The sequence below is a fragment of the Bufo bufo genome, chromosome 7, assembly GCF_905171765.1.
Source record: "Bufo bufo chromosome 7, aBufBuf1.1, whole genome shotgun sequence".
NCBI classification, from domain to species: Eukaryota; Metazoa; Chordata; class Amphibia; order Anura; family Bufonidae; genus Bufo; species Bufo bufo.
The window spans coordinates 165940399-165966735 of NC_053395.1; the positions used below are offsets into that span (position 1 = coordinate 165940399).

At 45.7% G+C, this 26337-nt stretch overlaps 1 protein-coding gene across 1 annotated transcript in view; it reads left to right on the plus strand.

Annotated features, from left to right (window-relative positions):
- LOC121008992 (putative methyltransferase DDB_G0268948) overlaps positions 1–26337 on the plus strand; it is a 491731-nt gene that overhangs the window by 464675 nt on the left and 719 nt on the right. The window contains exon 6 of the mRNA XM_040441852.1: positions 5290–5427. Coding sequence (XP_040297786.1) covers positions 5290–5427 — 138 coding nt within the window. The remainder of the gene's footprint in view (positions 1–5289; positions 5428–26337) is intronic.

The window sequence follows — 26337 nt, forward strand, 5'->3', positions numbered from 1 at the left end:
GTCATAACTTTAAAACTAGCTTGCGGCGCGGCGGGGGTTAATAGGAACAGGATGTCCGCTGAAATCATTCAGCGGGCATCCTGTCACAACACCGGGGGGTCATGTGACCCCCCCCGTATCGGCGATCGCCGCAAACCGCAGGTCAATTCAGACCTGCGGTTTGCGGCTTTTCTATGGTGCGGCGGGCGCAGGTGCCATCGGGTCCCCATGCGGCTGTAGGGGGGACCCGATGGCATGGAAGGCAGCGCGATGCCTTCCTGTGATGTGCCTGTGAGATCCAGCCCCCTGGATCTCACAGGCCAGAAGCTGTATGACTAATACACACTGTATTACTCATACAGCCAATGCATTCCAATACAGAAGTATTGGAATGCATTGTAAAGGGGATTAGACCCCCAAATGTTCAAGTCCCAAAGTGGGCATAAACCACAGAATAACAACAATTAGATATAAATAATTCTAGCAGCAATATCAATATATAAGGCAATTCATAAATAGCAGCAGTATCAATTGATAAATAACGATTGGAGGATAGCAGTGATGTTAGCAGCAATTGATAATAAATAAATAAATAAATAAAAAGCAGGAATATCCTTTAAAATTGGATTAGTGGCAATAGTTCCATGTAACAATCCCCATGTAGTGTATTCCACAGTTTGTTCGGAGATTAGATAACTATACAGTATGGTAACAAATTAGCAGCAATGTTCTTAGTTGTAACAATTTATGAGCATTCCGCTATTAACGTGACTGTAGTTGATCGCTAGGTGTCTTTTTTCTTCCTTATGCAGTAAAGATATTCAGATACAGTCTCGTTTTGTTGTGCACATTAGATACTCACGGTTCGGCTGTTATCAGGTGCGGCGTCCCGCTCTTGTTCTGAGAACAGACTGACCTTTATAGTTCGGGCCCTCCGGTCACAGCTTGTTTTAAAAGTCGGCGTGCCACATGTTATGGCGGTGTCTCTATTTAATGTTTGCAACGCCCCTTCAGTGTTCGGATCGCCCTTTAACTTCTTTATTCCAGCTGCCGGGGTTCCGCTTTATAAATATTAGTGAGTGTCTTTAAGTTCAATTCCTCTTGGAGCGCTCCAGTAGTATAGTTTCAATCTTCATATGCTTGTTCACCCAAACATGTTTCGGAGCTCAAACTCTCTCCTTCCTCAGTGGTCAAGCATATTCCTCATCATGTTCCCCTTTTATCCTGTGTCGGTCTATTGGAAAAGCCGGACTCTAATCCGGAATAGTGTCTTTATAAAATCCATTATATAGATTTCCAATTCTCTGTTATGGAGATATTTAAATCATTTCTTAGTTTATCCTGCTCAAAGTGCTGTTATTCATAGATTTTGGTTTCATATACAATCATTTATAGATATAAAAATATATTTATTGAAAAAACAAAATAAAAACTCATTAAAACATCACTATAAAATATCAAAGGGATATGTCAATACATGAATTGTTAAGAGGAGAGCCTATAGCCATAAACATAGTTATAAAATATAAAAGTGAGTTTATAAATATAAAAATCAATTTTGCAAAATAGGTATATATATAAATTTTCCAAAAAATGTATGTAGACTTCTAGACAATACATAAATTTTTGGGAAAATTTATATATATACCTATTTTGCAAAATTGATTTTTATATTTATAAACTCACTTTTATATTTTATAACTATGTTTATGGCTTTATTTTAAACCTATTTATAAACTGACAAGGGTGAGTCAAATTGAGCAAGAGCACCTTCTCCAGAAAACCAGTGGAGAGCCGCCTTTTTTTGCTATATATTTTCTCAGAATATGGAGACACTAAAACATCTTTTTTTTTGTTTTAAAAAAGCTGTTATTGTGTAAAACTTACATAAATTTTAAAAAAAGTATACATATTAGGTATTGGCGCATCTGTATCGACCGGCTCTATAAAAATATCACATGAGCTAACCCCTGAGATGAACACCGTAAAAAATAAAAACTGTGCTAAATAAACCATTTTTTGTCACCTTACATCACAAAAAGTGTAATAGCAAGCGATCAAAAATTCATATGCACCCCAAAATAGTGCCAATCAAACCGTCATCTCATCCTGCAAAAAATGAGACCCTACCTAAGATAATCGCCAAAAAACTGAAAAAACTATGGCTCTCAGACTATGGAGACACTAAAACATGATTTTTTTTTTGGTTTCAAAAATGAAATCATTGTGTAAAACTTACATAAATAAAAAAATTTGGATACATATTAGGTATCGCCGCGTCCGTGACAACCTGCTCTAAAAAAATACCACATGATCGAACCTGTCAGATGAATGTTGTAAATAACAAAAAAAAAAGTGCCAAAAAAGCTATTTCTTGTTACCTTGCCTCACAAAAAGTGTAATATAGAGCAACCAAAAATCATATGTACCCTAAACTAGTACCAACAAAACTTCCACCCTATCCCGTAGTTTCTAAAATGGGGTCATTTTTTTGGAGTTTCTACTCTAGGGGTGCATCAGGGGGGCTTCAAATGGGACATGGTGTCAAAAAAACCAGTCTAGCAAAATCTGCCTTCCAAAAACCAGATGGCATTCCTTTCCTTCAGCGCCCTGCCGTGTGCCCGTACAGCTGTTTACGACCACATATGGGGTTTTTCTGTAAACTACAGAATCAGGGCCATAAATAATGAGTTTAGTTTGGCTGTTAAACCTTGCTTTGTAACTGAAAAAAAAATATTAAAATGGAAAATCTGCCAAAAAAGTGAAATTTTGAAATTGGATCTCTATTTTCCATTAATTCTTGTGGAACACCTAAAGGGTTAACAACGTTGATAAAATCAGTTTTGAATACCTTGAGGGGTGTAGTTTCTAGAATGGGGTCATTTTTGGGTGGTTTATATCATGTAAGCTTCACAAAGTGACTTCAGACCTGAACTGGTCTTTAAAAAGTTGTTTTTTGAAAATTTCTGAGAAATTTCAAGATTTACTTCTAAACTTCTAAGCCTTGTAACGTCCCCCAAAAATAAAATGTCATTCCCAAAATGATCCTAACATGAAGAAGACATATGGGAAATGTAAAGTAATAACTATTTTTGTAGGTATTAATATGTATTATAGAAGTAGAGAAATTGAAACTTTAAAAATTTGCAAATTTGGTATTTTTTTATAAATAAAAATGAATTTTTTTTTACTCCATTTTACCAGTGTCATGAAGTACAATATGTGACAAAAAAACATTCTCAGAATGGCCTTACATAAGTCAAAGCGTTTTAAAGTTACCACATAAAGTGACACTGGTCAGATTTGCAAAAAATGGCCTGGTCCTGAAGGTGAAAATGAACCCGGTCCTTAAGGGGTTAAAGGTGGTTTTCAGAATCCTTGAACCTCTATTTCCAGTTGGCCTACCTGTCCTCAGGATTTAAACTGGAGGTGTGGATGCCGGAAGCTGTGTCCTACACCTAATTGCAAAGGTGCTTGAGTACAGCCGATTTCTATACTTTGACTTGAATAAAATATATACTAGTCCTCTTGAATACTTGCTGTTTGCAGCTTGTCACTGGTCACCCCGGAGGAACGAGCTATAGAAGTAGATTTCTCACCTCTAGGCTGAATCTTGTAGACTTTAACCCTGGACTGTGGAGTCAACAGGGAGAGAGCAGAGAGGCAGGAGGCCTCCCTCTAGCAGGCAGCTACATCATGGCTGCACACTGACTAGACTAGTCTAAACTCTGCCTAACTGGGCCTTGGCCAAGCTATATATACACTGTAACACTGCACCATCTAGTGGAGAAACTAGTGTAGTGCACCCTAACTAGGCCTGTATAAAGGATCTTACACATAGAATCACATAGTGACATGGGAGAATATGACATGAGATGAAGTACAGCATACAGGCATAATATATGACAATAAAACACAATTAAACTAGTTTGCGGTGCGCATAATCACAAGTGGGACACTGCAGTAGTTCTAATAGCTTTCAGTAGGAATTCCGTATCCTCAGGGGAAAAAAGAGGTTTGCTCATGGCTTCTTCATCTGAAGATGAGCTTGAATTTTCCAGGATTTCTCCCTGCTTATTCTCATCTGAAGAGTCCGAATCGGATATTATAGTAGCGTGACTCTGTTTGGCCGAGGAAGGGATGCATTTCTTAAACATTTTCGTTGAATCTGAAACTTCAGATTTAACAATATCTATGATACTTTGAAGTAAAGATGGGGATTCCTCTTCTACCACTTTGATCACACAATGCTGACACAGTAACTTAGACCAAGAAGGGGTTAGATTTTTTTTGCACAGAGCACATTTCCTCCCTTTGGATTTAGTGGTAGATTTCCTGGGGCCCTCTTTGATATTCTACAATTAGAACAAGAGAATAATCCCCATTAGATCTGATAGAGGGAAAAATAAAAGTTGCGGATTGACCCCCTTACCCCACCAGGAATACTGGTCTGGTATCATGACTCTCCTGGATATCAGCGCGCTGGGTACTCATCATCCATGATAGTGGACAAGGATCGAGAGTTTTCCATTAAAGATCCTCTGAAGATCGTAGGCTGGCTGGGTCCTTCTGACCGCGCGCTGAGGGTTTAAATACCAATTCGGTCGGGTCCCTGCCGGTGCACCCATGCGGCCTCAGTAGGAACTTCCTTCTCCTACTTCCGGAATGCACTCCGCATGCGTTCCAAGTACCGAAAGCTGCGTCTTACAACTTCCGATTCGCACACAGGGCGTCCCCCCGCCTCTAAGTTTTGAGACAGGGAGGAAGGCAGAATAAAGGCTCCTGAACACCGCCAGGAGGAACCGGCGTGTCAGCATCCGCTCTCGGTTATGCTGGGACTTCCCAGGAACACCGGCCCGATAAACTATCCAGGACCCAGATGGATGAATCCCAGTCTTAGTAGGCGGCTCCTAGAGGAGACTTATGCCGCACCAGGTAACATCTATAATAAAGTGCCTGCGGGGCTCCTGCAGCCTAATCCAGCTTTACACAGAACGTCCTATCCATAGGACAGGAAACAGAAAACTGATGGTATAGGGGAGGTATCCCTCTTTAAGTGCTCTCCAGGAAGGTTCCTGTTTCCTGTCCTGGATAGAGGCGGTCTCTCAAGGGTGCGGTCATGGGCGTAAGGGAAATAAGCCCTCATACAGCTATGTGAACGGAAATATAAAAACGTTATGTCTCAAGGAAGATGGGGAAGAAAAATTAAAATGCAAAAATGAAAAAACCTCCGGTAGTGAAATGGTTATAGGCTGTAACCATTCATTTTTTGCATTTTCATCATCGTAAGCATATATTTTTCTCTTACAGGATCACAGATATACCAGTCACCGTTCAGCTGTCCATTCCTGAAATGATTGGATTTATCCAGTCAGTTTACATCTATCAGGCATTCATGGAGAAAGATGTGAAAGGAGCAGAACATTTCCTTACCCAGACTGAAAAAAGGTGCAGTATAAATACACGGTTCTTTGCTTATAACATTTCATGGATTCAATGATAATTTGCCTTCCAATCTATTGTTAGTATTGAGGTGGTTAGGTCCCCTTAGGCCCCTTTCACACGGGCGAGTTTTCCGCGCAGGTGCAATGCGTGACATGAACGCACTGCACCCCCACTGAATCCTGAACCATTCATTTCAATGTGTACATGAGCGATGTTTTTCACGCATCACTTGTGTGTTGCATGAGAATCGAAGCATGTTCTATATTCTGCGTTTTTCACGCAACGGAGGCCCCATAGAAGTGAATGGGGCTGCGTGAAAATCGCATAGCATCCGCAAGCAAGTGCAGATGCTATGCGATTTTCACAGATGGTTGCTGAGGAGATGATGTGGAGGTCCATTCACTTTATTATTTTCCATTATAACATGGTTATAATGGAAAATAATAGCATTCTATAATACAGAATGCTAAGTAAAATGTCACTTGAGGGTTAAAAAAAATTACTCACCTCATCCACTTGATTGTGCAGCTGTTATAGTCTTCTTTCTTCTTCTTGCAGGACCTGCGCTGATGTCACCACGTGGTGAGCGCGATCACGTCAGTGCAGGTCCTGCAAGAAGAAGAAAGAAGACTATAACAGCTGCACGATCAAGTGGATGAGGTAATTTTTTTATAATTTTTTTAACCCTCAAGTGACATTTTACTTAACATTCTGTATCATAGATTGCTTTTATTTTCCATTATAACCATGTTATAATGGAAAATAATAAAATCTACAGAACACCGAACCCAAACCCGAACTTCAGTGAAGAAGTCTGATATCAGGTATGGGTACCACATTCAGTTTTTTATCACGTGCGTGCAAAACGCATTAAACGCTTTGCACTCATGGGGAAAAAACTAAACAACGCAACGCAATCGCAGACAAAACTGACTGAAATTGCGCGAGCACTCGCTCGGGTTTCCCACAATGCACCTGCAACGCATCCGGACAAAATCCATGACGCCCGCATGAAAGGGGCCTTAGAGAAAATGGAAGGATATTTTTGGCCCTGAGCGATATGCATGGCTCCGCACTCTAGGCTACTGGAAGGAATCAGACAGACACAGTTGTAACTTAACTCATGTGGGGTAACGGGCATGCGGGTACAACAGTCTTTGACAGGCCACAGGCTTAGTGGTTACAATCTCAATGAAGACAGAGGCTTAGTTACAGACAACAGAATAAATTGATACACTGTCTCTTTAAGAGGCAGCAGATATATTACTGTCCTTTTAAGAAGTAAAAATTCTCTCTTCCTGGGCAACAATACTCATGTTTCCTCAGAGTGGCAGCAATGTACATTACATTATCACAACATATACCTTTCCAAGTGGCACAGCATCACACAGTCTCTAAGGCTACTTTCACACTTGCGTATTTGCCTGATCCGGCAGGGATCAGCAAAAACACTTCCGTGTTTGATAATACAACCGCCTGCATCTGTTATGACCAGATCCGGTTGTATTATCTTTAAAATAGCAATGACAGATCTGCCATTAAAACCATTGTAAGTCAATGTGTGCCAGATACGTTTTATATTGTGTCTTAGAAAACAGATCCGGCACCATTGACTTGCATTGTGTGTCATGCCGGATCAGTTTTGCTCCGCATCCCATGCCGAACAGGTATGGAAACGCAACCAAATGGAATGGAATGCATTCTGGTTCATTCTGTTCTGTTCAGTTCAGTTCAGTTTTGTCCCCATTGACAATGAATGGGGACAAAACGTAAGCGTTTTTCTCCAGTATTGAGATCCTCTGCTGATCCTCTGCCAAAAGAAATTGAGATCCTCTGCTAAAAGAAAAACGCAACCACTGAACACACACTGATCTATCGCGGTAGCTCTACCTTACAAAACACAGATCAAGATGTCTCACTCTGCAGCAGATACGTGTATCTCTGCAACACATACTATTGGTGACAGCCTGGCAGGTCTCTGACCTGTCTCTTCATAGGCTCCTTTCAGGATCTCAAAGAAAGAAGATTCCAGCTCAACTACAGTTCTCAGACACAGCGTCCTCCTGTGCACGGAACTTGCCACACATGCAAGGAGGATGCACAGCTTCTCTGCCTGTCAACGCAAGCTTCAAGCCCTCTGTGATATTCTGCTTCCATTGCCCTAGCAAATCCCTGAGGTTTTGAACCTTTTTTTCCAGTAGCAACTGTCACAGACGTTCCCACAACAGGAGATCTGTGAGACTGGCAACATGTGATTTGATCTGACATGTTTTCCGTTTGGATCAAATGACGTCTGTGTTTCTGGTGCTTGCCACAGATTCTTTCCCCATTCTTTTTCCCTATTAGGGTAATTTAGCCTTCTCTATTTTGTCAGGATTCAAACCCGTGACCAGCCATGTCACAGGCGGTAGCTCTAGCCACTAGGCTACCAACCCTTCTGGACTTTTCCTTCTACTGAACTCTTTGATCTACCTTGTTCCAGCCTTGCCTTGTTAATCTCTGTAATTCCTTGCACCTGCTACTTCCTCTTTATAAGCCCAGCCTCTTGCACCTGACCCCTGCTGGTTATTGTTCTTCTGAACTTGATCCTGCTGTATCTACCGCTGTTCCTCTGTTGCTACTACTACCAACTCGACTGCTGCCAACCTCGGAATCGTCCCTGACTACTCTCCTGCCTTATCCTCTACTACCGTCTTCCTGTCTGCTGTCGACCCGGACGCCTCCCCCCCGCCCCTCTCCTTGCGGTCTCCCGCTACTGGACTCCACCCGGTACACTGCCCGGTGCCCTCCCATGCAGGTGAGCTAGCACCCTTAACAATTTATAGTTGCTTCTCCCACAATGCTGTGTGGTTTATAGCTTCTGTTTGGACTTTTGGATAGATTGTGGTTGGATCTCAGCTGAGTTCATGGTGCTTCCATGGCTCCTTTGAAGTTAAGTCTTTCCTTTTATTTTTGTATTTTGTTTGGGTTCTGAGTGTTGTAATTCCCTATTGTTTGTATTAGGCCTGATGGAGACTCCTATTCATTCTTCCTTTTGGATGAACAGGTAGTCTCGTCCCTGCCATTAGTACCAGGGTCCTAATGGCAGGGACTCGCCTACCTTTTGGGGTCTGTTCATACTGGTAATCAGTCAGGATTTGGGTTAGGGTTTTGACTAGGAGGTGTCCATTTTCCTTCCCTAGTTCTCAGGTCTGATTCCCTGCTCCCCCCCCCCCCTTTCCTCCTATGCTCGGTGTAGGGTTTCCTTCCACACCGAAGTGTGACATGTATTTTGTGGACCCACTGTTTGGGGGTGGAAATACGTGCACGGCCGGGTAGCAGCCTTGTGTATAAGCCCTTATTCACACGTCAGTGTTTAGTTCGTGATTTCCATCAGTGATTGTGAGCCAAATCCAGGTGCAAGTCTAAACACAGAACAGGTTTAGATGTTTCCCTTATATCTTATGTCTGTGGAGCCCCCAATTCTGGTTTTGGCTCACAATCACTGATGGAAATCACCGACCAAACACTGACTTGTGAATGAAGCCTTAGGCCTTATGCACACGGCCGTTGGGCGGCCGTTCTGTGCATTGGGGACCGCAATGCATGGACAACATCCGTGCGGCGACCGGAACGGATCGAGACCCATTCAACTTCAATGGGTCCATGATACATCCGCACTGCAAGAAAATAGAACATGTTCTATTTATTTGCTGTGCGGAGGCACGGACAGAAATACCACGGAAGCACTTGTAACACCCCAGAGTTGTGTTACTACACGCCTCTATCCCGCTACTGTCTTCTAAGAGCTTTTATATTGTCAGCTGATATGATTTTTCTCATGTCTTCACAACTGTGCATTTAAAACTGTTAAATGTCATTTTCCTTGTAATTTTTCATGTTCACCAGCAGGTGGCAGCATCATTGGTAGAGATAGTCTTAATGTTATGGCCGTTCAGAGTGGAACAATCCTGTTCTATTCTGCCCCCCTGTTGAGGAGAAGTGGAGGTTTCCATCTTCCTGCAGCAAGGGAGGAAAAAAAGTTAGAACCAGTGCTAGTTCCCCCTGCATAGGGAAGACAGCAAGGACCAAGTCTCGTTCTGAGACTTGATCAAATTCCCAGTCTGAGCCCTGCAGCTCAACTGGATGACATAAAGCAGAAAGTTACAGACCACCTCCAGTTCCAGGAAGAAAGCATCCACTGAGAATATGGCTCCATTCACACATCCGCAATTCCGTTCCGTATTTTGCGGAAACGCATATTCTATTAGTGCCGGCGATGTGTGGTCCACAAAATGAGGAACGCACATTGCCAGTGTTCGTGTTTTGCGGATCCGCAAAACACACACGGATGTGTGAATGGACCCTATAGCTGTGAGTCAAGTCCAGAGACCTAGGAGAAGCCATTCCTCCTCAGCTAGTCTGTCCCCACAATGCAGAAGGTACAGTTCAAAGCAGAAGCATTTATCCCTGCCAATTATTGCCAAAACCTGCTGGGACCAAAGACCAAAGCTGCAGACTGTTTGGATACAAGTTATCTTCAGTAAAGAAAAGTTTGAACTTCATCTAAAGGTCTGGATATCATTTCTGCTGCAAAAATCCTCTATTACTCTTCCTATCACTACACTCACATTTATTGCAAGTGAGCCAGGAGTCCAGGCCACTGCACACTGTAGTTCTTCCGTGGGGTTCCGTGCCTCTGTTCCACTTATATCTCTGCTCTTTCTGACTACAGTTGTAAACAGTGGAGGTGTTATCAGTAGGGATGAGCGAACCCGAACTGTATAGTTCGGGTTCGTACCGAATTTTGGGATGTCCGTGACACGGACCCGAACCCGAACATTTTCGTAAAAGTTCGGGTTCGGTGTTCGGCGCTTTCTTGGCGCTTTTTGAAAGGCTGCAAAGCAGCCAATCAACAAGCGTCATACTACTTGCCCCAAGAGGCCATCACAGCCTTGCCTACTATTGGCATGGCTGTGATTGGCCAGTGCAGCATGTGACCCAGCCTCTATATAAGCTTGGGTCACGTAGCGCTGCACGTCACTCTGCTGATTCAAGCATAGGGAGAGGTTGCTGCTGCGACGTTAGGGCGAGATTAGGCAGATTAACTCCTCCAAAAGACTTCATTCTGTGATCGATCTCCAGCAGTGGATCATTGAAGTGCTAATATCGAATTGCTCACTTTTTTTAGGCTGCCCAGAGCGTTTTTATATCACTTTTTTCTGGGGTGATCGGCGGCCATTTTGTGGCTTGTGGTGCGCCAGCACAAGCTACCACCAAGTGCTTTTAACCATCAATAGTGTGGTTATTTTTTGCTATATCCTACATCAGGTGCAGGCTGAGCCTGTGTCACCCAAGTGCATTTAACCATCAACAGTGTGGTTAATTTTTGGCCATATACTACATCAGGTGCAGGCTGAGCCTGTGTCACCCAAGTGCATTTAACCATCAACAGTGTGGTTAATTTTTGGCCATATACTACATCAGGTGCAGGCTAAGCCTGTGTCACCCAAGTGCATTTAACCATCAATAGTGTGGTTATTTTTTGGCCATATACTACATCAGGGGCAAGTTGAGCCTGTCACCCAGCGCCTAAAAAATAGACCTGACATTTATATTCCTCCAAATCAGTACTGTTTTAGCTGGTCAAGTTATTTGTAGTGACCGTAAAAAAAGCACAGTTTTTGTTCTGGGTTGAAAAACTATTCCCAAATTTGCCATTCTCAAAATAAGTAGTTTATGCTATATCAGGCCTACTTGAAATCTATCCCAAAAAGGATATCTTAGATTCAAGGTGCTGATAGTGTTATTCAGAAAAACTTAACACACACGCTACCGTGCAGATACAAGTCTAATTCTGTGATTAAACGTATACCTGTCACACAGCGAAAAAAAATAGGCCTCACATTTCTATTCAACCAAATCTGTACTGTTTTAGCTGGTCAAATTATTTGTAGTGACCGTAAAAGCACAGTTTTTGTTCTGGGTTGAAAAACTATTCCCAAATTTGCCATTCTCAAAATTGTGGTGAACGGGAACAATGAGGAAAACATCTAATAAGGGACGCGGACGCGGACATGGTCGTGGTGGTGTTAGTGGACCCTCTGGTGCTGGGAGAGGACGTGGCCGTTCTGCCACAGCCACACGTCCTAGTGAACCAACTACCTCAGGTCCCAGTAGCCAGCAGAATTTACAGCGATATTTGGTGGGGCCCAATGCCGTTCTAAGGATGGTAAGGCCTGAGCAGGTACAGGCATTAGTCAATTGGGTGGCTGACAGTGCATCCAGCACGTTCACATTATCTCCCACCCAGTCTTCTGCAGAAAGCGCACAGATGGCGCATGAAAACCAAGCCCATCGATCTGTCACATCACCCCCATGCATATCAGGGAAACTGTCTGAGCCTCAAATTATGCAGCAGTCTCTTATGCTGTTTGAAGACTCTGCTGCCAGGGTTTCCCAAGGGCATCCACCTAGCCCTTCCCCAGGGGTGGAAGAGATAGAATGCACTAACGCACAACCACTTATTTTTCCTGATGATGAGGACATGGGAATACCACCTCAGCACGTCTCTGATGATGACGAAACACAGGTGCCAACTGCTGCGTCTTTCTGCAGTGTGCAGACTGAACAGGAGGTCAGGGATCAAGACTGGGTGGAAGACGATGCAGGGGACGATGAGGTCCTAGACCCCACATGGAATGAAGGTCGTGTCACTGACTTTCACAGTTCGGAGGAAGAGGCAGTGGTGAGACCGAGCCAACAGCGTAGCAAAAGAGGGAGCAGTGGGCAAAATCAGAACACCCGCCGCCAAGAGACTCCGCCTGCTACTGACCGCCGCCATCTGGGACCGAGCACCCCAAAGGCAGCTTCAAGGAGTTCCCTGGCATGGCACTTCTTAAAACAATGTGCTGACGACAAGACCCGAGTGGTTTGCACGCTGTGCCATCAGAGCCTGAAGCGAGGCATTAACGTTCTGAACCTTAGCACAACCTGCATGACCAGGCACCTGCATGCAAAGCATGAACTGCAGTGGAGTAAACACCTTAAAAACAAGGAAGTCACTCGGGCTTCCCCTGCTACCTCTTCTGCTGCCGCCGCCTCGGCCTCTTCTGCTGCTGCCGCCGCCTCGGCCTCTTCTGCTGCTGCCGCCGCCTCGGTCTCTTCCTCCGCCTCTGGAGGAACGTTGGCACCTGCCGCCCAGCAAACATGGGATGTACCACCAACACCACCACCTGCGTCACCAAGCATCTCAACCATGTCACACGGCAGCGTTCAGCTCTCCATCTCACAAACATTTGAGAGAAAGCGTAAATTCCCACCTAGCCACCCTCGATCCCTGGCCCTGAATGCCAGCATTTCTAAACTACTGGCCTATGAAATGCTGTAATTTAGGCTGGTGGACACACAGCTTCAAACAGCTCATGTCGCTTGCTGTCCCACAGTATGTTGTTCCCAGCCGGCACTACTTCTCCAATAGAGCCGTGCCTTCCCTGCACAACCAAGTGTCTGATAAAATCAAGTGTGCACTGCGCAACGCCATCTGTGGCAAGGTCCACCTAACCACAGATACGTGGACCAGTAAGCACGGCCAGGGACGCTATATCTCCCTAACTGCACAGTGGGTAAATGTAGTGGCGGCTGGGCCCCAGGCGGAGAGCTGTTTGGCGCACGTCCTTCCGCCGCCAAGGATCGCAGGGCAACATTCTTTGCCTCCTGTCTCCTCCTCCTCCTACTCAGCTTCCTCCTCTTCTTCCACCTGCTCATCCAGTCAGCCACACACCTTCACCACCAACTTCAGCACAGCCCGGGGTAAACGTCAGCAGGCCGTTCTGAAACTCATATGTTTGGGGGACAGGCCCCACACCGCACAGAAGTTGTGGCGGGGTATAGAACAACAGACCGACGAGTGGTTGCTGCCGGTGAGCCTCAAGCCCGGCCTGGTGGTGTGCGATAATGGGCGAAATCTCGTTGCAGCTCTGGGACTAGCCGGTTTGACGCACATCCCTTGCCTGGCGCATGTGCTGAATTTGGTGGTGCAGAAGTTCATTCGCAACAACCCCGACATGTCAGAGCTGCTGCATAAAGTGCGGGCCGTCTGTTCGCGCTTCCGGCGTTCACACCCTGCCACTGCTCGCCTGTCTGTGCTACAGCGTAACTTCGGCCTTCCCGCTCACCGCCTCATATGCGACGTGCCGACCAGGTGGAACTCCACCTTGCATATGCTGGACAGACTGTGCGAGCAGCAGCAGGCCATAGTGGAGTTTCAGCTGCAGCACGCACGGGTCAGTCGCACTGCGGATCAGCCCCACTTCACCACCAATGACTGGGCCTCCATGCGAGACCTGTGTGCCCTGTTGCGCTGTTTCGAGTACTCCACCAACATGGCCAGTGGCGATGACGCCGTTATCAGCGTTACAATACCACTTCTATGTCTCCTTGAGAAAACACTTAGGGCGATGATGGAAGAGGAGGTGGCCCAGGAGGAAGAGGAGGAAGAGGGGTCATTTTTAGCACTTTCAGGCCAGTCTCTTCGAAGTGACTCAGAGGGAGGTTTTTTGCAACACCAGAGGCCAGGTACAAATGTGGCCAGACAGGGCCCACTACTGGAGGACGAGGAGGACGAGGATGAGGAGGAGGTGGAGGAGGATGAGGATGAAGCATGTTCACAGCGGGGTGGCACCCAAAGCAGCTCGGGCCCATCACTGGTGCGTGGCTGGGGGGAAACACAGGACGATGACGATACGCCTCCCACAGAGGACAGCTTGTCCTTACCTCTGGGCAGCCTGGCACACATGAGCGACTACATGCTGCAGTGCCTGCGCAACGACAGCAGAGTTGCCCACATTTTAACGTGTGCGGACTACTGGGTTGCCACCCTGCTGGATCCCCGGTACAAAGACAATGTGCCCACCTTACTTCCTACACTGGAGCGTGATAGGAAGATGCGCCAGTACAAGCGCATGTTGGTAGACGCGCTACTGAGAGCATTCCCAAATGTCACAGTGGAAGCCGAAGGCGAAGGCAGAGGAGGAGCAAGAGGTCGCCAACGCAGCTGTGTCACGGCCAGCTCCTCTGAGGGCAGGGTTAGCATGGCAGAGATGTGGAAAAGTTTTGTCACCACGCCACAGCTAACTGCACCATTACCTGATACGGAACGTGTTAGCAGGAGGCAACATTTCACTAACATGGTGGAACAGTACCAGTACACCCCTCCACGTACTGACTGATGGTTCGGCCCCATTCAACTTCTGGGTCTCCAAATTGTCCACGTGGCCAGAGCTAGCCTTTTATGCCTTGGAGGTGCTGGCCTGCCCGGCGGCCAGCGTTTTGTCTGAACGTGTATTCAGCACGGCAGGGGGCGTCATTGCAGACAAACGCAGCCGCCTGTCTACAGCCAATGTGGACAAGCTGACGTTCATAAAAATGAACCAAGCATGGATCCCACAGGACCTGTCCATCCCTTGTGCAGATTAGATATTAACTACCTCCCCTTAACAATATATTATTCTACTCCAGGGCACTTCCTCATTCAATCCTATTTTTATTTTCATTTTACCATTATATTGCGGGGCAACCCAAAGTTGAATGAACCTCTCCTCTGTCTGGGTGCCGGGGCCTAAATGTGTGACAGTGGCCTGTTCCAGTGGTGGGTGACGTGAAGCCTGATTCTCTGCTATGACATGAAGACTGATTCTGCGCTGACATAAGGCCAGATTCTCTGTTACGGGACCTCTCTCCTCTGTCTGGGTGCCGGGGCCTAAATATGGGACAGTGGCCTGTTCCAGTGGTGGGTGACGTGAAGCCTGATTCTCTGCTATGACATGAAGACTGATTCTGTGCTGACATAAGGCCTGATTCTCTGTTACGGGACCTCTCTCCTCTGTCTCGGTGCCGGGGCCTAAATGTGTGACAGTGGCCTGTTCCAGTGGTGGGTGATGTGAAGCCTGATTCTCTGCTATGACATGAAGACTGATTCTGTGCTGACATAAGGCCAGATTCTCTGTTACGGGACCTCTCTCCTCTGCCTGGGTGCCTGGGCCTAAATATGTGACAGTGGCCTGTTCCAGTTGTGGGTGACGTGATGTCACAACCAGACAGCTGAGAAGCTCTGACAGAAACCGTTCAGAACCTCCTCCTTGAGTTTTCTTTGTTTTGGTTTCAGTTCCTCATCTTGTTAGCCTATCTCAGCTGTCATGCAGTTGGACTGATTGCTTCCCTTTAAATTCCTCCCCATAATGCAGTAGTGTGCGGCTTATACAACTTCCTGGAGTGTGTGTATGCTGTTCCTAGTTCCCAGTCGTCTGCAAGTTAAGTGCTGTATATGTATTTGTGATTTTCTGTCTGCTGGATCCAGGTGACCCTGACTCCCTCCGTGTCTGTGTAGGGAGCCGGTGGTCGTGTCCCCTCACTATTGTAGGGTCTTCAGGTGTTAGATAGTCGAGGTACTTGGATATGCGACCATTCACCTTTGGGGTGTTTGCATAGGCTGAGCAGTCAGGGAGAGTCTGCCAGGTCCATGCAGGGCTCTCCCTTTTGTTCCTTAGTTGTGGATCCAGTGAGTCATTGATTATATTGCATTGTCTTGTTTCCTGTACACCATCCGTGACACGTGAAGCCTGATTCTCTGCTATGACATGAAGACTGATTCTGTGCTGACATAAGGCCAGATTCTCTGTTACGGGACCTCTCTCCTCTGCCTGGGTGCCGGGGCCTAAATATGTGACAGTGGCCTGTTCCAGTGGTGGGTGACGTGAAGCCTGATTCTCTGCTATGACATGAAGACTGATTCTGCGCTGACATAAGGCCAGATTCTCTGTTACGGGACCTCTCTCCTCTGCCTGGGTGCCTGGGCCTAAATATGTGACAGTGGCCTGTTCCAGTTGTGGGTGACGTGATGTCACAACCAGACAGCTGAGAAGCTCTGACAGAAACCGTTCAGAACCTCCTCCTTGAGTTTTCTTTGTTTTGGTTTCAGTTCCTCATCTTGTTAGCCTATCTCAGCTGTCATGCAGTTGGACTGATTGCTTCCCTTTAAATTCCTCCCCATAATGCAGTAGTGTGCGGCTTATACAACTTCCTGGAGTGTGTGTATGCTGTTCCTAGTTCCCAGTCGTCTGCAAGTTAAGTGCTGTATATGTATTTGTGATTTTCTGTCTGCTGGATCCAGGTGACCCTGACTCCCTCCGTGTCTGTGTAGGGAGCCGGTGGTCGTGTCCCCTCACTATTGTAGGGTCTTCAGGTGTTAGATAGTCGAGGTACTTGGATATGCGACCATTCACCTTTGGGGTGTTCGCATAGGCTGAGCAGTCAGGGAGAGTCTGCCAGGTCCATGCAGGGCTCTCCCTTTTGTTCCTTAGTTGTGGATCCAGTGAGTCATTGATTATATTGCATTGTCTTGTTTCCTGTACACCATCCGTGACACGTGAAGCCTGATTCTCTGCTATGACATGAAGACTGATTCTGTGCTGACATAAGGCCAGATTCTCTGTTACGGGACCTCTCTCCTCTGCCTGGGTGCCGGGGCCTAAATATGTGACAGTGGCCTGTTCCAGTGGTGGGTGACGTGAAGCCTGATTCTCTGCTATGACATGAAGACTAATTCTGTGCTGACATGAAGCCATATTCTCTGCTATGGCATGAAGAGACTGATTCTCTGCTGACATGAAGCCAGATTCTTTGCTATGGCATGAAGAGACTGATTCTCTGCTGACGTGAAGCCAGATTCTCTGCTATGGGACCTCTGTCCAATTTATATTGGTTAATTTATTTTTTTTATTTTTTTTATTCATTTCCCTATCCACATTTGTTTGCAGGGGATTTACCTACATGTTGCTGCCTTTTGCAGCCCTCTAGCTCTTTCCTGGGCTGTTTTACAGCCTTTTTAGTGCCCAAAGGTTCGGGTCCCCATTGACTTCAATGGGGTTCGGGTTCCGGACGAAGTTCGGGTCGGGTTCGGATCCCGAACCCGAATATTTCCGGGAAGTTCGGCCGAACTTCTCGAACCCGAACATCCAGGTGTTCGCTCAACTCTAGTTATCAGTGATTTATAGCCTTCCATGTATTAGTGTATATACATAGCTCTTTCTCAGATTGCTGTACATGGGTGTGGTCTAAAGTTCACACTTAACAGACATTTATGTATAAATTACAAGTTACAAGCTTTCCCTGCTAAATAAATGAGCAGCTCCATTTGCAGAAAAGTAAAAATGTAAAAGTAAAAATGTTCTGAATTATATTATTTAGTGTTTGTCATTTAATTACCCTGAACCACCAGAGATACTACCTATTAACCCATAATCATCCTAGACCACCATGGATAATGATATTAATATTTATTACTTAATCACTGTAGACAACCAGAGATACTAGGTTAATCACGAAGTTACTGTAGGTCACTAGGGATATTACAAGAATACATATAGGAATGTCTAACCCCTAAACAACCATATTTAAACTTGTGTATTCTTCTAGATAACAACCTAGAAGAATATACAGTCAGGTCCATAAATATTGGGACATCAACACAATTCTAATATTTTTGGCTCTATACACCACCACAATAGATTTGTAATGAAACGAACAAGATGTGCTTTATTTGCAGACTGTCAGCTTTGATTTGAGGGTATTTACATCCTAATCAGGTGAACGGTGTAGGAATTACAACAGTTTGCATATGTGCCTCCCACTTGTTAAGGGACCAAAAGTAATGGGACAGAATAATAATCATAAATCAAACTTTCACTTTTTAATACTTGGTTGCAAATCATTTGCAGTCAATTACAGCCTAAAATCAGAAGAATGAAAGAAAACCGGCACTCCCAAAAATGTTTGCTGGTGATAGATTTATTGGTCACTCATATCGCGAATTCTGTCATTCGTGATATGAGTGACCAATAAATCTATCACCAGCAAAGATTTTTGGGAGTGCCGGTTTTCTTTCATTCTTCTGATTTTGGGATTACCTCCACACAAACCGAGCACCCCTCAACCAGTACGCTGTGCCGCCTGACTTCATTACACAAAATTGCAGCCTAAAGTCTGGAATGCAAAGACATCACCACCCGCTGGGTTTCATCCCTGGTGATGCTCTGCCAGGCCTCTACTGCAACTGTCTTCAGTTCCTGCTTGTTCTTGGGGCATTTTCCCTTCAGTTTTGTCTTCAGCAAGTGAAATGCATGCTCAATTGGATTCAGGTCAGGTGATTGACTTGGCCATTGCATAACATTCCACTTCTTTCCCTTAAAAAACTCTTTAGTTGCTTTTGCAGTTTGCTTTGGGTCATTGTCCATCTGCACTGTGAAGCGCTGTCCAATGAGTTCTGAAGCATTTGGCTGAATATGAGCAGATAATATTGCCCGAAACACTTCAGAATTCCTCCTGCTGCTTTTGTCAGCAGTCACATCATCAATAAATACAAGAGAACAAGTTCCATTGGCAGCCATACATGCCCACGCCATGACACTAACACCACCATGTGCAGCGTACTCAAGTTGTGTGTAATAGGTGTTTCTGGGTGATGTCGTGCAATATACACTAACCTGGTACAGCTGACTCTCTGCAAGGGCAGGTATAGGTAGAAATAGTTCGTGACGCCAGTGCCAAGTAAACGGTGGCACGCCGTTTGCGGATGCAGGAATAAATTGAGGAAACGTAGTATTTAAACAGAACTCCAACTTTAGTAGTTTTGCAAGCAGAGACAATATTGGAAATGCAGTTCCTTGGCATACAGTCGATTTTGCAATTCGGTCGATGCAGGCAATTCAGTTACAGCAAGGTGATTACAGAGTGTTGAACACAGGACTTGCAGCACAGGAGCTTGCACTCTATTTCTGTCTGATCCTGGAATATAGCAATTCTTCACCAAGGCCCATTAACCTATTTCTGGCTTTATATCCTTGGCTATAGCTTTTATAAGTACCTCCTCTGTCTTTCTGAGTACCTCTTGCTTTCCTGATCTTTGCCTCTGTCTCTCTCAGCTTCTGGAAACTTCCTCAGGCTCTTGAGCTAACATATTCCTGTTTCTGCATATGGGAATTCAGGAGGGAATCTTCTCCTGGACAGCAGGCTTCAGGCCTGGACTTGTCTCAGACATTGTCTAATCTCCAACTGTAGATTACAGACACTAGACTCCGTCTGCCTTGCACTTCCCTGTCTGGGCCTTATATAAACTAGGGCTCCCTAGCTCCCTCTATTGACTAGAAGCTGGAATGACACCCCTAGCAGGCCTGTACATGCAAGTTCCACAATAACAGTAACAGGGAAATACATACATTACATGACATTTTATAAAACTGACATACATCAACTTCCCCATAATTAGGAGGGACGACAGCACACCAAGTGACACTTTGGTAGTGACGGGTATTACAGTCCCCGTACACTACATACCCCACTGCTTTAAGCTGAGTACGACCTCGTACTCCATCATGGGTCGCCCAACTGGAATCTCTACCTGAAATAGAAAATAGAGACATGCAGGCATACATACATGTAATTCATCTGCATTTACATTTACATCAGGTCCAATTGGCAAAAGTGAAGTGTGGTGACAAGGGACGTCGTTCTCTTCTCTCAGGATAATGAATGGAACGGGGGCGCTGACCTGGCACAGCGTAACATTATAACCAGGATAGTCCATGACAATGAATAAGTCCATGATAGAACAGTAGAAAACGGTATAAAAGTTCTTGGAGGCTCAAATAACAAACATGAGTCCGTACCCAGGTTATTTCTTATTAAATCACAGAGGCTCTCATGCGGTGGAGTCCATCCCTGGGCACAATACTTTTAAAAGAGTAAGAATCTCAGAGGCTCAGGTACTTTTGAGTCTGTCTCCGGGCACGGTTCCTTAGTATGAAGTTGCACAATAAAATGACAGCAAGAAAAGTGCTGTAAAACCCCTGATCAACCTGAAAAAAGGGTGAAGGGTAAAAGGTGCAACAAAGGAACAGGCACAACTTGGCGTGGGATAGCAAAAGCAGGCAGGAGGTCCTGGAAACAACCTTGGCCTTGTTAGCTTTGTTATATCAGTGGCCAACACCTACCACTGAGCCGTGGACAAACTGGCAGCCGCAACAAAGGACCAGAAACATAGGACTCCTGTCCTGGAAGGGTTAACATCAAACTTCTGCAGTGAAACAAATCAAAGGCCTAGCAGGCTGATTACAGTGGCATGTCATATCCACTTGGCTCCGCTGGCAGGTATCGTCTGTAGTAGTCCTCGACAGGAGGATGGGCCCACATAACTGTATCAGGGGGCAGCTGTAGGGTAAAGGGGCCCCTAATAGGTATAGGCCCCATAGGCCTAGGGGTGAACCCTCTGGTGGACCGTGCCGGTCCTGGCATGATCACTGCAGGGTGTAACGGGCTTGGCACCGCCGCAGCAAGCGGTCCGGTGCTCTGGGTGCAGCAGTTTACGGCAATCGCGGGTCCGGTCTGGGGCACTGACGGAGCGGTGGCAACAGAAGGCGGTCTACGGGTGGTGACAGGCACCCTTACCTCATCCTTCCTCGGCGGTGTCTGGATCCTGGCGGTGTATGTCTTGCGCAACTCCCGCAACTTCTCCTCCAGCCGGACGATCTGTTCACCGATGCTTTCTGTGTCGGAGTCGCTGTCCTCTGCTGGCGCCGCCGGCGCAGGTACAGTCACCGATGGCGCGGACTCGGCCTCTGCAGGTTCTGGCGATGCGTCTGGTCTCCGACCCATCCGGATGTTCTGAAAGGTAGCACTAAGTCCTTTTAACTGCTCCAGCTCCGATATTGTCTTCTCCCGACGAGGCAGCTCGGGGGAAGGATAGGGGCTCACCCATTTCTCCAACACGGTTGGCTGCCAGAAGACATTAGGCCCAATGAAGGAGCTCCGCTCCTGAAAGGCGTGATGGGCCGGCTCTGGAGAGCGTTCCGGTTCCCGCTCGCAGCCAGAGTAGTCTTCTCCTTCTTCTGCCTCCCAGTCCTCAGGTGCTCGCTTGGGACGGGTCACAGCAGTCGCATAAGGGCCTCGCAGGCTCTCGGCAGGGGTGTACTCCACTTCCTCTCCCTCGCGGAGGCTGTGCTGGTAGGAAGGGAGGTAGTCTCTTTTGACAGACCTTCGATTCACATAGAGGTCTCTGCCAGTTAGATAGTCCTGGATAAACCCGTAGCCACGGGTTTTGTCAAACGACAGCACCACTCCCTTTCTCCTTTCCAGGCGGGGTTGGGTGTGCGTATGCTTCTCATGTATTGTCTTAGTTAGTTCCTCATAGATGATTTTGGTCTTTGTATTCCGCTTTATAGCGGCCTCTCGGATCTCCGCCATCAGGGAGGACCATTTGAAAGATGGTTGGAAAAAGTCCCTCCACGAGCCATAGTAGGGCTCGGGTTCTTTCTCCCTTGGGCGGCAGGCGGGTTGCTCCGGTCCCGGAGCGTAGGCCGGTGGAGCCTCCTCTGGCTCTACACCAACATCAGACATCTTTGCAATTTCAGGTGCGGACGCTGCAGCAACACTCTGCTCACTATCCAACATGCTCGATCCTTCTGAGGAGAGCGATAGGGTCGCGTCAATTACAGCAGCCAGCTCCTCCCACTGCTCTGGGAGGCCGCCCCCCAGGTATTCCAGTATATGGAAGGCGGTGTCCATTCTGGCAGACATGCAAATGTCCAGATAAGCCGTGGCACCTGCCCTTGACCTTCTTCCCGCTTTTTCCTCAGAAAGGCGCCAATTTTTCCCGCCTTTTCGGGATGAAGGTGACGCAGCAGTAAATTCAGCAAGCTCAGCGGCCATCTTTAGTAAGAAACGCTGTCCACTCACTGACAGCAAGCAGGACCGCAAAAAGTCCACAAAACCACACTCCAATGCGGCGATTTTCTTCCTCTGGATAGCGCAACACTGCACAGCGCTTTTTAGAGGTTTTTGGTACACTTTGGGTATGATTTTCAGTCCACAAAGTCCACTTGAATAAAACAGGAAAATTGTCACTTTGGTCACAGGGCAACGGTATAAGGCACAAAGTTCACGCTTCTTGCACTAGAAAGCGTGCGTATCCTGTTCGTGACGCCAAAAGAGAGGTGCAGCGTACTCAAGTTGTGTGTAATAGGTGTTTCTGGGTGATGTAGTGCAATATACACTAACCTGGTACAGCTGACTCTCTGCAAGGGCAGGTATAGGTAGAAATAGTTCGTGACGCCAGTGCCAAGTAAACGGTGGCACGCCGTTTGCGGATGCAGGAATAAATTGAGGAAATGTAGTATTTAAACAGAACTCCAACTTTAGTAGTTTTGCAAGCAGAGACAATATTGGAAATGCAGTTCCTTGGCATACAGTCGATTTTGCAATTCGGTCGATGCAGGCAATTCAGTTACAGCAAGGTGATTACAGAGTGTTGAACACAGGACTTGCAGCACAGGAGCTTGCACTCTATTTCTGTCTGATCCTGGAATATAGCAATTCTTCACCAAGGCCCATTAACCTATTTCTGGCTTTATATCCTTGGCTATAGCTTTTATAAGTACCTCCTCTGTCTTTCTGAGTACCTCTTGCTTTCCTGATCTTTGCCTCTGTCTCTCTCAGCTTCTGGAAACTTCCTCAGGCTCTTGAGCTAACATATTCCTGTTTCTGCATATGGGAATTCAGGAGGGAATCTTCTCCTGGACAGCAGGCTTCAGGCCTGGACTTGTCTCAGACATTGTCTAATCTCCAACTGTAGATTACAGACACTAGACTCCGTCTGCCTTGCACTTCCCTGTCTGGGCCTTATATAAACTAGGGCTCCCTAGCTCCCTCTATTGACTAGAAGCTGGAATGACACCCCTAGCAGGCCTGTACATGCAAGTTCCACAATAACAGTAACAGGGAAATACATACATTACATGACATTTTATAAAACTGACATACATCAACTTCCCCATAATTAGGAGGGACGACAGCACACCAAGTGACACTTTGGTAGTGACGGGTATTACAGTCCCCGTACACTACACATGCTTCACTGATGAGGTGGTATGCTTAGGATCATGAGCAGTTCCTTTCCTTCTCCATACTCTTCTCTTCCCATCACTCTGGTACAAGTTGATCTTGGTCTCATCTGTCCATAGGATGTTGTTCAAGAACTGTGAAGGCTTTTTTAGATGTCGTTTGGCAAACTCTAATCTGGCCTTCCTGTTTTTGAGACTCACCAATGGTTTACATCTTGTGGTGAACCCTCTGTATTCACTCTGGTGAAGTCTTCTCATGATTGTTGACTTTGAAACACATACACCTACCTGCTGGAGAGTGTTCTTGATCTGGCCAACTGTTGTGAAGGGTGTTTTCTTCACCACAGAAAGAATTCTTTGGTCATCCACCATAGTTGTTTTCCGTAGTCTTCTGGGTTTTTTGGTGTTGCTGAGCTCACCGGTGCATTCCTTTTTACAAATGTTCCAAACAGTTGTTTTGGCTATGCATAATGTTTTTGCTATCTCTCTGATGGGTTTGTTTTGTTTTTTCAGCCTAATGATGGCTTGCTTCACTAATAGTGACAGCTCTTTGGATCTCATCTTGAGAGTTGACAGCAACAGATTCCAAATGCAAATAGCACACTTGAAATGAACTCTGGACCTTTTATCTGCTCATTTTAATTGGGATAATGAGGGAATAACACACACATGGCCATGGAACAGCTGAAAAGCTAGTTGTCCCATTACTTTTGGTCCCTTAAAAAGTGGGAGGCACATATGCAAACTGTTGTAATTCCTACACCATTTACCTGATTTGGATGCAAATACCCTCAAATTCAAGCTGACAGCCTGCAGTTAAAGCACATCTAGTTTGTTTCATTTCAAATCCATTGTGTTGGTGTATAGAGCCAAAAATTTTAGAATTGTGCCGATGTCCCAATATTTATGGACCTGACTGTAATTGGGAGTGGAATGAAAACATGGGTTACTTTGCCATTTGTGGCTGACTATAATAACCCCAGCCGTGCACAAGACCGCAGAAGTGAACTTCATCTAGACCAGGCATGCTCAACCTGCGGCCCTCCAGCTGTTGCAAAACTTCAACTCCCAGCATTCCCAGACAGTCTACAGCTATGAGCCTACAGCAGCGCATGGTGGGAGTTGTAGTTTTACAACAGCTGGAGGGCCACTGGTTGAGCATGCCTGCTCTAGAGCATTGGCCCTTCCTTTGTGTACCTGTGACTTATGGTACTCAGATACACCCAAGGATCTACAGTAGGACTGAATTTCACAACAACCAGATGGCTACAAAAATCACTTAAATGAGCACATATCAACACTGGTTGAAAATAACACAGAGAATCATAGGTAAATGACAGGAACTGAGTGTTGTAGGTCATGTAAAGAGGATATAATCTAGTAATGGAGTGGATGACAGATGGGTACTATACATGTAAATAGCGGATGTATGAAAACAAACATTAAATGGGTTCTGAAGTTCTTTTAAACTGATGATCTATCCTCTGGATAGATCATCAACATCTGATCGGCGGGGGTCCGACACCCGGGACCCCTGCCGATCAGCTGTTTGAGAAGGCAGCGGCGCTCAAGTAGCGCCGTGGCCTTCTCTTGGTAACCCTCAGCCCCAGTGATGTCACGACTAGTATCCCTGGGCAGGGCTAAGTTCTGTTCACTTGAATGGAGCTTAGGCATGCCCAGGCCAGTGATACTAGTCGTGACGTCACTGGGCCTGCGGTAAACAGGGAGAAGTCTGCGGTGCTGCTGCCTTCTCAAACAGCTGATCGGCGGGGGTCCCGGGTGTCAGATCTCCGCCGACCAGATGCTGATGATTTATCCAGAGGATAGATCATCAGTTTATAAGAACTGCAGAACCCCTTTAATGGAGCAATACTGAACTGACCATATCTAAATTCAAGCCAGCAAATTAGCTGGGACAATACAAAGTAACAAATCCCAAACACAGCAACACAACTACACATCCCAGAGAACACACTAGACTCAGTAGAAGTTCAGATGACAGAATATACAGAAAGCACACTAGACTTTGTAAAATTATGGATCCGAATATACTGTATAGAAAGCACAAAAAAATAGCATAACAGAATCTGGGAGGACATGCACATGGCAAACACTATACCCGAAAACCAGACTGAAGTGAGGCTTGGATATATAAATGGGCTCAACAATCAGCATTCTACCATAATGAATTAGACAAGGATAGATGATAACCAAATACAGATTCAAATGCAAGGCCATTACATTTCAACTAAATATAATGTTGAGGCAGTCGTGCAGGAGCAGGCAGCCCACTGTAAGTGACAGCAGGGCTCCCTATAGAGAACAGATTTTTTATTTTACCAACCCCACCTTCCCCATCGCTCTATATGCAGTGGTCAATGAAATCCTGTGTATCGAGATCCATGCCTGCTCCGATCACAGGTGTAATGTGATCCCCATGCATCTGCAAAAGCTGCTGTGGTTAAGCAGACCCAGATCAGTTGTACAGCCCTGTACAACCTCTGAGGGCTGTAGTCTGTTAAATGCCCCCCAAAGGTCTTAGATAACATTATGGGGGATACAAAGTGTAAAATAAAATAAAAAAAGACAAAAAAATAAGATAAAAATAGTCCACCGAATTCCACACCAAAGCTTCTACTGCTGCCCCCAGTGACCATAACACATAAATCCCATATTTTAAAACTACTGTTATGACAAAGGGACATAAATTATTGTTGCACATTGTGGAATTAAAAAAAAAAAAGGAAAAACAGACTATTTTCCCCTATTTATATATTTTTTTTAGTTATTTTTTACATTTTCCTGGGAATAAAAAAATTAAAACGTAGTACTAAATACTAAAATAAAAATTACTATAAAATAAATCTCCAGATATCACTGAAAAAGGCACAAATGTTATGAAACATAACCGAAAAGAAAAACTTTATGGGTTTCAGAGACACATGTATTAAAAAAAAGACTATACAGGACTGTATGTATTTTA